Source organism: Quercus robur, chromosome 8, assembly GCF_932294415.1.
Source record: "Quercus robur chromosome 8, dhQueRobu3.1, whole genome shotgun sequence".
NCBI classification, from domain to species: Eukaryota; Viridiplantae; Streptophyta; class Magnoliopsida; order Fagales; family Fagaceae; genus Quercus; species Quercus robur.
This window is the reverse complement of record NC_065541.1, coordinates 5,330,846-5,344,513: the sequence shown is the minus strand read 5'-3', so window position 1 is coordinate 5,344,513 and position 13,668 is coordinate 5,330,846. Positions and strand designations below refer to the sequence as shown.

Sequence of the window (13,668 nt, the reverse complement as noted above, 5' to 3'; positions counted from 1 at the left end):
ACCAACGCATCATCATGAGGTTGGATCGTCCCTTCCAAGTCTTCCTTGTCAAAACAGATTGTCAGCCGACCAACTTTCATCCTTTTCTCGGGTGATTCTCCCTCCGTGCAGGCCACTGTCAATACTCCCTTAGCTGTGGCCGCATCTCTCGGGGCAGCGTGGATGACTTCGATCACTCCCAGCGAGGGTGGAAGGGGATTCCTTTTCTGCTGAACACCCTAGCCGGCATCTTGGTCTGCAGAATCCACTACGAACTCTTTCAGATACCCTACTTTTACTAGCTGCCCGAGATGATCTTTTAATACCCGACACTGCTCGGTGGTGTGCTCTTTATCCCTGTGGTATGTGCAGTACAAGTTTTGATTCCTCCGAGATGGGTCACCCCCTATCTTGTTCGGCCACCTGAAGAACGATTCGTTCTTAATCCGATCTAGAATTTTATGCACCGGCTCTTTGAACACCACATTAACTCCTTCAATTTGTGCTTCTGATTCCTGCATCCTGAAATCTTTTTTCGGTCTTGTCGGAATAATGCCCTACCAAGATCTGCCGAGTAATGGGGCCTTCCCCTTATTCTGCAACCGATCATCTTTCAGACGCTTATACTTCTCAATGCGCCTCATAAGTTGCCTCATATCCTCAGGAGGTCTTTTCGTCAACGACTCCCGTAGTTCAGAATCCTCGGGGAGCCCTATCTTGAAGGTGCTTGCCGCTATCTTCTCATTTCCCCCACCGATCTCGTTGTATAGTTCCCAGTACTGACTGGCGTAACTCCAAAGGGTTTTACCGACCCTCATCTTTATGGAAAGTAACGCATCCACCGGTTGCAGCACTCAGCTGCGTGTCACGAATCTACTACCGAACTCTTGGATCAGCTCGGCGAAGCTGCGAATGGAACCTTTTCGTAACCCATTGAACCATCTTAGGGCCGTGAAGCCGAGACTAGAGGGGAATACCTTACACATCAGCGCATCATTGTGTGCATGCAAGGACATCATGTGGATATAATGACTGACATGCTCCACAAGATCCATTTTCCCATCGTAGGAATTGAATGGTGGTCGTGTAAATCGACTCGGCATAGGAGCCCATTCAATTTCATCGAAGAATGGTGACCGAGTAGCCCTTCGTAAGGCCCGGCTTATGGCGTCCATGGCAGCATTGTGGGGTCGTCGTTCCTCTGGTGAATCCGAGCCTCAGTCATCGTATCTGCGCGAACGTGAACAGTTCCGATGATGACGTGTCTCTCGGGAGTGTGAGTGGTTCCTGCGCCGGCGTGATTCTCGGGAGAGTGACCGGTCTTGGAATTGTTGGGGACCGGATTGGCTAGAGCTCTCTTCGCCTCGATTTCCCATGCTATCATCTCTCCTTTGTCGATGGTTTCGATCCCTTTCCTGGCGTCAACCCCTTGCTTCCAACTCTAGATCCATTACCAATCTACGCAACCGCTCCAGCTCTCGCTCCAGCTCTCAGTCCCTATCATCACGCTGCCCGTGTCTCGAGGCACCCAACATCGTTCGGTGAGTCTGGTCCGATCCCTCTCCCAGGCCAGATTCTTCTTCTCCTCGCAGACGCTCCCTATCCTCACGCCCTTTCTCTCTTCTTTCCCGCCATGTGGAACCCCGAGAAGATCCTATCGAACCGCTCTGGGCGAGCCCTCCCGAACGCCCCTCGGACATTTCCCTCGTTTGAGTCTCAATCGAACCATAGCTTCGTAGGAGAGCCCCACGGTGGGCGCCAATTGTGCGCGCCGGAAATGAGACTATTGGGCTTAGCCTCACTTAGGCTCACAACTTATTTATAAGGTGGGCTTTAGGATTTCCTACTTTGGGTCGTTCTCGGCATAGAGACTCAAAGTAATATCCTCTCTCCCTCCCTGAATAACTATTTTTTCTCCTTTTTTCTCAACCCCCATTTCTTCCCCAACTTCTCCTATTTATAGCTCTAAGTTAGTGGGGAGATCATTATTACTGCCATTGTTAGTGCAATTGAAGGTCCAATATTATCTGTTGTAAGTGGATGTTTAGGTGAGAGTGGAATGCAGCGATTATGGCTTTGGAACTTGGTTCCAACTTAAGTTAATATGCTCGGTAGTGATGTTTCCTGAACTGCTGAGCATCCTATGGTACGTCTAGACAAGACTTCCTTGTTTGTTCGGGAAACTTATGCCAAGCATTGGTTAGGGGTCGAGGCTCAAAACTCGTAGTTTGTGAAGGTAGTTTCAAGCAGAATTTAAAGTAATGGGGCCGTGCCATTGGGCTTGAACTCAGGGCCCAATTGGGTCTTAGGACCTTGGTGCCGTACAAAAGTAATGGGGCCGTGCCATTGGGCCTAAACCCAGGGCCCAATTAGGTCTTGGGACCTCGGTGCCGTACAGTTTAGATTGTTTATCAATTCTGTATTAAGTTTATGTTCATATTCCGCATATTAATTGTTTGATATTAAGTTTGAATTGGTAATTTATAAATTGGGGGCCTAAACGTTCAAGGTGTTTTATACACTTACTGAACTTTCAAAAATGTTAATAAAGTGTTTCAACTTTCGAGAGCTTACATATTGATTCCTCTGAAGACATGATGTATTATGTTTTTTTATTTTTTATTTTTCATGGGACCTACTAGTGAAAAACTTGTTTGAGGGTTTTTTTTTTTTTTTCAATACCCAAAAAATGTGAGAATGAAAGCAAATTACAAAAACAATTTTTTGGCATTTTCGTAAACAGAACTTAAGGTTATGGGAAAAGATTGTGAGCATAACAATGAGAAAAGTAACTTTTTTATATGAAAAATCAAGTGCCAAATGGGATATTCAATGTTTTTTGTTATCAGATTCAGAAAATGTATACAAAATATGAAAATAAAAACAAAATATGAGTTCTTGGAAGAACCAATCAAGGTACACCCACCTTAGTATAATAAATATATATACGTATTCATGAAACTTGCAATATGCAAATAATCCACAAACACAATAAAGACACGAGTAACTTTTTGATACCATTGTTAGAACTTGTTTGTTATTATGTACAATATAGTTATAATGAACAACTTGACTTTTGTCTTAAAAGTAAAAACACAAAATAAATCCGTAGATCCTAAGTGGATGACACCAAAGACACACTGCACTAACAAGACACCTAGTCCCTATTAATTTGCAGAAGATAAGACAATTAAAGAAAAATACAACAGTTTATCAAAAACAAAACTAGTGTAAGGAGAAAAAAAAGTTTATTTATAACTGGATAAAGAACAAAGAATCATTTCACTGCTACAAGATTATGAAAATCTTAATAAGTGTGTGTTTGGATTTTTTTTTTTCCAGTAATTTCTTAACTAATTTATTTATGTACAGTATTTTAAAAATTCATTAATTTTTAAGTATAATTATACTTTTATCAACTTTTTAACAAATAAACATTTCAATCAAGAAAACAATTCAAGTGCACACTTTATATATAGAATTTCAACCTATGAAATTTTTTTATAAGAGAACAAGAGACTTTATGCACACCAATTAAACAACATCTTTAAGTTATAAAAGCAAACATTGTTGTGATATTTTATTTCATTTTTTGAGAACATTGTTACGGTAGTTGAGTGGTAAGTGCTTGTACCTCTAGACAGGTTGTGCATTTATATATTGCTAAATGTTTGCCACTACTCTCCTTATTGGCATCCATAGTAGTACTAATATATACTTTCTTTCTTTTTTTTAGGGCCTATAGTTGTATATATGATTGATACATAGATTGTAATATATCATGAATGGTATGCGTTCATAAAAAAATAATAATAATAAAAAAAAAAAAATCATGAATGATATGCTTTCCATTGCTGCGCATTTCATCATCATCAACACCAAAATACTCTTCCCAAAAAATATACCTTTCGGCATTTGTCTTTGGAGAAAAGTTTTGTTGCATACTTGCATACAACAATTAGGGTATGTTTGGTACACTGAATGTGGATTACAACATGAATGATAATCTTTATTACCAGGAATAAAATATGTTGTAATGGAATAACTAAACATATTCATTAGTTTGGTCGTAAGTTGTAACATTAGAATAAAATTTATGATCTATTTTAGAAAATATCTCATTCATACGATTATATTTCCTAGAAAATAATATATTTTAAATTTTAGAGAGATGAGTTATTTTTTAATGATTTTTTATTTCCATAATTGTTAGGTGGATATGGAATGTTTATTTATTTGGAAATATATTAGTGTTGGAAATTATTATATCTACTAAGGAATAACTATTATAACCCTTTTAGAGAGGAATAGTTATTCTTCATTTTAAAAAATAGCTATTCATAAGAAATAATTATTCACTGTAATAAAAACATAACCAAACTATTGAATAACTAAACCATAAGAATAACAATTACACATAATAAGTATTTAAGGGTTCACCTAATCATATGCATTACACATGATCTCTGCACACATGTTTTCTTTTTACAGCCACATAACCTATTATGCAATATTTGTTGCATATAAGTATGAAACAAAACATTTCCTCGTTTTTGCAAGAATTAAACTTCCTTGTTATGAGCTCATTAGATTAAGTATATCTAGCATGTAATGTGGTATACTTTGTTATTCAATCAAAGATTAATATCGATCGGTGTTTCTATTTGTGAGATTTATTATATAAGATATAGCACAATTTTTTTTATTAAAGATTTACAAATTGTTATATTGATCAATTCCCTTAGATGATAGAAATAGAATTATCAATTATGTCCAAATTTGGTTTATTCAGGAGAATCTTATAATTTTTTTTAATTCAAAGATACCCCTTACAGTTTTTGTAATCTTAGTTCAAATTTTTTATAGGGACGTTATACTGTTAGATAAAATAAATTGCCAGCTAGTGAGATATCCACGTGATGGCCTTTCACATGTTTGTGTAAAAAATATATTAAAAGGATCTCATTAGAATATTCTTGTTCTTTAGACATTAAAGGCACTTTTGAAAGTAGATTCCGAATATTTTTAAGGGTCTCTACTCAGTTGTTGAGAATTTAAATTTTAAAATCTCAAGAATTATAATATAAACTACTGATTCTTGGCTATGCTTATTTTTATCAACTTATTTTACTATTCAGCTTATTTTTACTACTATTTATGGACCCTATTGCACTTTTTGGTATTATTCATGAGTCTCACTGTACTATTTCAGTTAACTTTTACCTTTATCTATCGTACTTCCAGCAAAAAGTTTTCAGTTTCAATAAAATAAGCAGATCTCAAACAGACCATAAGAGTTTAAACTTACAATAATTATACACTATGCACCTTTAGTACGGTAGGGCTAGAGTTCAAGTCTCCAAAAAAAAGTTTTATATACATATACATTTAGATTAAGCTATAATAAAATTTTTATCTTGTAAAAAAAAAAAACTTACAATAAACATAATTCCCGAGAGATGATATTGATGTTGCTCAAATGTGTTAAAATTTAAATTTATACCATATTTTGGATTACATTATATTTAAAAAATTAATTATTAAAATATTCTTATGCATATACCTTTAGTGACTAAAGAAATCTATTTTAAAAATTAATAATTAGACCATTACGGATGTAAGGCCCAAAAAAATATCATGGATGCATTTTTAAATTGCAACAATGCCCATGAACATTGATAACCATCTTATTTGATGAAATATATATATTACAAAATTAACTTCGTGTAGTTATTTTGAAGGGTAAAAAATGAAAATTTGAATTCAAGGACACATCACTCATCAGTAATACTAATTACTAATTATCTCAAATACAATATATATGAGAATTAATATTTTCTACCTAAAAGTTGGGAGTTGGCTAGAATTCTCGCATTTCCTAAAATTACGATGCATGTTCAGAAATTGTAAAATTATCTCCCATAAAAAAATTAAAATGTAAAATTATCAAATAAATAATCAAAATTTCACAATATTTTAGGAATTATTCATTTTTAATCCAAATTCATATTTAAATAACATGCCCATAGAAATTTGGATTTAATATGCATGAGCCATAAGCAACCACGCCTAACAATATTGGAAAGAAGGGGATTTCAAAAATTCTTAAAATTTTCAACAAGCCAAACGCTTAAGTAAATATTATACCAACTAATAGGTCTTATAAATTTACTCAAATCCTAAAGTATTCAAAGCAAAGTAGTCAATATCGTACCATTATTTACCTTACTTGCAATACCGGTCATTAAACTGGTACCGTACTCCTCTAAAATGTACTTGATAAAATTCCAAGATGTACTGGCATATATCAATTATATCAAATATTTTTAGTGTTGCATTGATATTTTGACCAATACAATAAAATATAATTTAAAAAGAAGAAGTTATAAAACATGTTATTTAATACATTAGGTAAATGTACTTAGGCTAATATTTGGAGTTATAAAAATATGTGAATAATTCATACATACATATATATATATATATATATATGTATGTATGTATGTGTGTATGTATGTATGTATTCTCAAAATTAGGAGATTGACTTGTGGGAGTAAATGGTTAACCTTAAAATTAGGATTTAATTTGCTAAGAGTCTTATAATTCAAGTAACAATTTTTTGGCTTTCCAATGGAGATGATTAATATTCAAATCCCCCTCTCTTAACTATCAAATTATCCAAAAAAAAAAAATTATAATGCTTGTAAAGCTTACCAATAAGGTGGAGGACATCAAAAGCCCCCCCCCCCCCCCCCCTCCCCCTCTTTTTTTTCTAGAATAATCATTCTTGAACGTATCATTCATTTTGCAAAATAGATTACTTGAATTCTAGGTCATGTTTCGAGGGTGTACTTCTTTGACATAACTCTTGAGCAAAGTTAACCTATAAGAAAATAATTTTAGATACCTTAGTCATGTTGTTTTATATCTTGTTCATCCAAAAGGCATAAATGAATCAAAATGACAAATCTAATAACAAAATAATAATATAAAACTTATCACATGAATGATTTTCTAAATCATATGACCTCCCCCTAGATGGTATTAGGCATTTAGGTGAACTGACGATATGTGTAAATCTCTCACATGGGGGTAGGGTTCATACATTACACACATAATTTTCTCTCACACTTAACAACCCCCCCCCCCCCCCTAAGTTTTTAAATAAAAAGGCTGAGGGGTGACTAGATGTGGCTATTCTATATGAGTATGACCACGATAACTCTTCTACTGTTGAGTAACCAATAATACCCAAGGAGCTTAGATGAGGATGCCCTCAAGTGATTTGATTCATAAGAAAACCTCAACCCCCCTGGTGCCAATGGCTTTAGGTGGTGGAAGATGTCAATACCAGGGTTTCAGGTGCTGAGAGGCAAACTAGTCTCATGCCATCATCTTTGAATGGACGAATTCAAGACCTACCTCATACCAAGCCATTAACCCTAGACGATGAGTATGAGTGGTAAATCTTGTATCTTCATTTAATCCATAAGCAAAATGCTTCATATGATACTAATAAAGTGAACATATCCTCACCATCATTTGGGTAAAAAATCATATCCTTGCCATCATTCTCTTGGTGAAAAATCCCAAATATATCATTATATATGGTAGCACATTTATTTACTCTCTCTTTTTTTCTGAGTAAAAAAGGATATGGATCAAGGTTGGTAGCACATCCATTTGGATCATTAAACTTGGATATGCAATATGCATGTCCATTTGGACCACTTTCAAGTCAAAGGTTCAAGCCAGAGAAAGTGATGCTTGTTTGTGTTTGTTAACTTTGTTTGCCGTGTGAACTGTGACCTGTGAGAGAGAGAGAAAGACACATATGAGTCTTGACACATCAAAAAGATGAAACTTGAAAATAACTAAAAGGCAAAGCACTACTATCTCCAATGATCCCATAAACTATAACTTTTTTTTTTTTTTTTTTTTTTTTTGCTGAGACCCATAAAAACCCAAAGGTCCAAAACCACTTCTCTACTTTCTCATCTTAACCTTTTTTTTAGGTCACCCACTGTGTCGTCTTGGACGGTGCCACCAGCTGACGTGTCACCCCCCCACCTTTCAATAAGCCAAAATTCTACATTGTAAAGTCCCTTGCAATTCATACCCCTCCAGTTTTCTTTGCTAACTCGCTCTACTGCATTGTACATCTGAGAGACACGTCAGCATGAAGCCCAAAACTTGTCCAAAATGTACAACAACCAAAGCACACAATAAAATGACTTCACTAAATAAACACTGCACTAGATTCCCACCCAACTCTCTCTCTCACACACTGAGTTCTCTGATTGAAATTTTGTCTCAAACAGCTTTCTGAATATTTCAAATTCTCTCTCTCTCTCTCTCTCTGACCGTTTCTATTTTCTCAGACACCATTTCAAATTCAAAACCCTAAAATCTGATTTCTCAGTATCTTCTTATAAGTTTGTTCCTTACTTTGTCAGAGAAAAGTTTCCATTTTTTTCTTTTCTGGGTACTAAATTTTTTTCTCTGAATTTATTGCAAAAGCTGAGAAATTTTCAATATTTGGGTTTTGAATTTCAAAAGGGTATGCTTTTTTTTTTTGAGTTTTTATTAGAAGATTGAAGAAGATGATTCGAAGAAGATGATGATCAAAGAAGACTGTCTCTGATTTTCAGTTTGGTTGTACTGAAAGTGGGTATTTTGGCTTTGACTTTGCCGTGACTTTTTTAGGGCTTGATTAGGGTTTCTGGGTAAGCAAGTTTTTGTTAAACCCTTTTGTTCTAATTCTGCTTTTCAAGTTCAAATTTTTATTTTCTGGGTTTAATTTTGTTTGGTGGTTAATCATTGTTTAGTTCTAGGTTTTTTTGTTTTTTATTTGTTTGTTTTTTTTTTTTTGTTTTTTTTTTTATTAACTTCATTTTCAACTTTGGAAGCTTAAAATTTCTAACTTGGTGGATTGTCAAGTTAGGTTTTGGACTTGAACAGCTTGAGAATTGGAGAGTTGTATCGCTGAGAGAATAAGTGATTACTAAGGTATAGTTGTTACTTGTTATATAATTAATTCTTTTGCTTTGCTCTATGTGAATTTGTGGAATAGTCTTGGAAACTTGTGGGAAAAGTATTGAATAATTGAAATGCCTTCTAAATTGTGTGTATACATTTTTTTTTTTTTTTTTTTGTGTGTTGTATGAAGTTTTTAGAGGTTGTGGTTTGGGGCAAACTTTAGATAAAAAATAAAGTTTTACTTTTTAACTTTTAGTTAAGGGGTAGCGGTAGAGTTTCTATGTGGGTGTGAACTGCGATCATTTCAAATGAGATTTTGGGCCATTTCTGGGATAATTAGATGAGTGCCAAGTGATGGACAATTTACCTTGTTGCCAAATGTGGTGCCCACCAGGTTCCTTTCAAGTTTTTTACTTTTTATATAAGGGTATCACATATTTACATTTTATTTTTCATCATTATTCTGTTCCTTATGTTCTCAGTAGAATGCTTAGAAGGTATAGGTTAGTCTATTTTTAAAAGTTTCTTTGTTGGCAACCCATTTTCCTTTATCACTTATTCTTTGTAGTTGGCATAGATTTCTCTAGAGCAAGATATGCTCTGCTACGTATTTTTAGAATCTTTTTTTTGGTTTTGTTTTACATGTGTTTCATAGCTGATACTTATGTAAAGTGCTTTGGGTGGGGGAGCCAAACTCAATGCACTCTGTGCTACTGTTTGGAGGTCGATTTAGGTAGCAATATGCTATGTCCATTTACTTCCTTGTTCTTGTAGTGGGCCATTGGCATCATTTTTCTGTGGAATCAATAGTTTATCAAAGCCTCAAATTGATGAAGCATTTAATGATTGAAGAGAAATTGATGAGATTGTAGAAGAATTACCCAACTTAGTTATGGTATCATATATTAATTATGAAAAATTTTAGTTGTTAATTCTATGGAAAATTGAGGTCATCCTTGAAGTCTATGGGCATTGCTGGTGCTGGTCTTGGGGACTTTGTTTTGTATATTTTTTATTTTTATAATTGGTACTTTAAAGCTAGGATCCTACAAAAATGATATTATGAAGGGTACGTAAATGACATGGTTGTTGGTTTATTGGAGGTGTGAGTACCATCTACGCCATTTTATGCCAAATTGTAAGGATCTTGTGTCTCTTATGGCTTCATTATCCCTTGATCATATTTTATTCCCTATCTGTTGAGAAACTCTTGCCCTGAGTTTCAGAAACTGATAGATGCCTCTGTCTGTTGTAGAGATGGCATCTGTGATCAGTAGGACCACAGGGTAAAAGAGGGGGGGTTCAGAATGATTCATAATAGTAGTTCCAGTTGGATGTACGTATCCAGTATATTTGTTGTCATGTTAAAAGGATGTTAACAGGAAATGGGACGAAGTTAAGATAAAATTTAAGGTTGATATGTTGTGATTTTTTTTCCCCTCCTCCAGTAGTGGTTCATCATTTTCTCATAGCTCTTGTTTAGATTCAAGAGTGACTTCACATTTGTTTGAATAGGAGAAGGATGGTTCAAACCCACTCTCTTCATGAATTTGTAAAACTGTCTGGTCATCTCTGATCTACTTCTCCCTTCTTTAAAATCAAGTTGCTTTAATAATTTCTAGATCCTATTGTATTAGGATTTTTCAATCTATGTGTGTATATATCATTCCTACCCCCCCCCCCCCCCCCCCCTCTACTTAAATGTGGTAGTAACTAGTATTTTTTTTTTTTTTTAAGATATTGAGGATAATGAAATTTGGTTGAAGTCCTACTGTCTGATGAGATTGAGATATGTTTGATGTATTGTCAACTTGTGGTGATCACCCTCTCTCTTCTTCCTTCTCAACATGTGTTCAATATTTAACCTTTTTTTTTTTTTAATTGCTATCGGCAGGTGGGCCTCATAGAAATTGAAAAGAAAAAAAAAATTAATATTGAAGTAGTATGGGTACAAAAGACCATCAAAATGCTACTGACTCTCCTAATACTAAAGCAGAGGTGGGAGAGATAGACACTAGTGCACCTTTTCAATCTGTTAAAGATGCTGTCAACCTATTTGGTGAAGGTGCTTTCTCAGGGGAAAAACCTGCCATCAAGAAGGCGAAACCTCATTCTGCAGAGGTACTTGTGAATCTTCCATTTTCCTTGTGTTGTAAAGTACTTATAAATCTGTACCACTAGACACTTTTATTATCCAGGCATTTTTGAGATGGTTAATCAACACAGATTTTTGTCCATTGAGACTCCTCTAACGTTTAATGAATCCTGTAATGCCAAGTTATACAATTGTTCTTTTTAAAGTTTCAAATATGCTGTTTATGATTTTAATTATTTCACTGCAGAGAGTGCTAGCCAAGGAGACCCATCTTCTCCTGGCTCAGAAAGAGCTGAACAAGTTAAAGGAACAACTAAAGAATGCTGAAACCACTAAGGCCCAAGCCTTTGTAGAGCTTGAAAAGGCTAAAATAACAGTTGAGGGTTTGACTCAGAAGTTGACTTCACTTAGTGAATCCAGGGAATCAGCAGTCAAGGTAACAGAAGCTGCAAAGAATCAGGCAAAGGAGCTTGAAGAATCAAACTCTGGCCAAACTATTGGAACTAATGGTGCTTGGAAGCAAGACTTAGAAACTGCAAGAGAACAGTACATGATAGTGATTACTGAACTTGATGCTGCAAAGCAAGAATTACAGAAAATCCGTCAGGGCTGTGATGAGTCCTTGGAAGCAAAAGTTGCTGCCTTAAAGCAAGCAGCAGAAGCCGAAGGTGCAGTGAAAGCAAACATGGAGAAAACTGGTGAGCTTTCCAAGGAAATTTCAACTATACAGGAATCAATTGAACAAGTGAAGCTTGCAACTTCACAAGCCCAAGAAGAACAAGCAAATATTTTTGCAGAAAAGGATGTTCAAAGACAGTCATATAAAGCTAGTCTGGAGGAGTCATCAAAGAACTTGCTTGCTTTGAAGAAAGAGTTGGATCCTGAACTCACCAAAAATATGGAAGCACAACTGACCAATACAATGAATGAAATTGAGGCTCTGCAAAAGCAAATGGAAAATGCAAAGGCTTCAGATTTGGATTCTGTGAGAACTGTCACTTCAGAGCTGGATGATGCTAAGGGGTCACTACAGAAGGTCGCAGAAGAGGAAAGTACCCTTCGAAGCTTGGCGGAAGCTCTCAAGGTGGAGCTGGAGAATGTGAAAAAAGAGCATTCCGAACTGAAGGCAAAGGAAGCAGAAACAGAGTCCATTGCTGGAAATCTGCATGTCAAGCTTCAGAAAGTTAAATCTGAGCTTGAAGCATGCCTTGGGGAAGAATTGAAAGCAAGAGGTGCTTCTGAGGAGATGATCTCAGCACTTAAACAGCTTTCGTCTGAAACTGAAAATGAATGCCGAGAAGCAGAAGAGATGAAAACTAAAGCAGAGGAGTTGAAGAAAGAAGCTGACACTACCAAAATTGCATTAGAAGAAGCAGAAAAGAAGCTGAGAGTTGCTTTGGAAGAAGCTGAAGAAGCAAAAGCAGCAGAGGCAAGTGCCCTTGATCGGATTAGGGCCTTGTCTGAGAGAACTACTGCTGCACGTGCCTCAACTTCTGAGTCCGGTGCCAATATCACAATATCGAGGGAAGAATATGAGTCCTTGAGCCGTAAAGTTGAGGAGTCTGACACATTAGCAGAAATGAAAGTGGCTGCTGCCGTGGCTCAGGTAGAAGCTGTGAAGGCTAGTGAAAATGAGGCCCTCAAGAAGTTAGAAGCAACTGAGAAGGAGATTCAAGATATGAAAGCTGCAACTGAGGAGGCTCTTAAGAGGGCAGAGATGGCTGAAGCAGCCAAGAGGGCAGTGGAGGGAGAGATGCGGAGGTGGCGCGAGAAAGAACAAAAGAAGGCGGCTGAGGCTGCATCTCGGATTTTGGCAGAAACAGAGATGTCATCAGAGTCATCCCCACTCCACTATAAGGTTCAAAAGCAAATCCAACCAGCGAAGCAAAACCAACCAACAAAAATTATTGAGACCCGGAAGTTGGAGAAGAAGACTACTTCTGTTTCAAAGAAAGTACTTTTACCTAATATCAGTGGCATCTTTCACAGGAAAAAGAATCAGATTGAGGGTGCATCTCCTTCGTATCTACCTGGTGAGAAGCCTGTGTGATTTTTTTGTGTAGCAGAAATTTGTGCAATCATAAATGGTTAAGAGAGGAACTTGTTTGGTTGTGTGTATATTTGAGACAAATGGACTTAAATTCCCTGTTCTTCTGCTTGGAGAGGAAAAATGAACCATCAGAAGATGAGCTCCATAGCAACCTCAGGGAAGTGTGATTTTGTAAATGGGAGAAGTTAGATTATTGTTTTGAAAGTTGGCATTGGAAATCTGAGTTTTCATTTTGTTACCATCATCATTCCTTAAAAGCTATCAGGATAAATAAACCAATCTAGTCTTTAAGCTGAGCTCAAGCAATAATGCATAAGCAGTTTGGTGCTTCTTTTTCTTTCTTTTTTTTGCGCTGCTCACAACCGATTATATCAATTATGGCAAAAATTGTGTCCATATAAAGCATACGGAATTTAATTGTTCAACTTCCACAATATGTAATGTGGCATTGCTCAATTCTCCAATAAAAGACAATTAGTATATCATATTTTTCCTTTCCTCACTCGAATTCACCCTCGTTTTACTTCTGCTGATTGGTCTTTTACCCTTGATACAAAATGCAATC

The 13,668-nt window shown here is 36.0% G+C and overlaps 2 protein-coding genes across 4 annotated transcripts; one reads left to right on the top strand and one right to left on the bottom strand.

The window, feature by feature from the left end:
* Positions 1–218: 218 nt before the first annotated feature.
* On the bottom strand, positions 219–797 carry LOC126695734 (uncharacterized). Its single transcript, XM_050392554.1, has 2 exons — positions 583–797; positions 219–501 (listed from the first exon to the last, which is right to left on the bottom strand). The coding sequence occupies exons 1-2, from the start codon at positions 795–797 to the stop codon at positions 219–221; spliced, it is 498 nt and encodes a 165-aa protein (XP_050248511.1).
* A 7,326-nt stretch (positions 798–8,123) lies between these two features.
* Positions 8,124–13,321, top strand: LOC126694280 (WEB family protein At5g55860). Of its 3 annotated transcripts, none has more exons than XM_050390428.1 (4): positions 8,124–8,705; positions 8,924–8,988; positions 10,850–11,079; positions 11,301–13,321. In XM_050390428.1, the coding sequence occupies exons 3-4, from the start codon at positions 10,903–10,905 to the stop codon at positions 13,101–13,103; spliced, it is 1,980 nt and encodes a 659-aa protein (XP_050246385.1). In that variant the 5' UTR covers positions 8,124–8,705; positions 8,924–8,988; positions 10,850–10,902; the 3' UTR covers positions 13,104–13,321. The 3 variants fall into 3 exon arrangements, with proteins under 3 accessions (XP_050246385.1, XP_050246384.1, XP_050246383.1); XM_050390427.1 differs by having other exon boundaries at positions 8,126–8,705; positions 8,920–8,988; positions 10,853–11,079; XM_050390426.1 differs by having other exon boundaries at positions 8,127–8,705; positions 10,853–11,079.
* Positions 13,322–13,668: the final 347 nt, after the last annotated feature.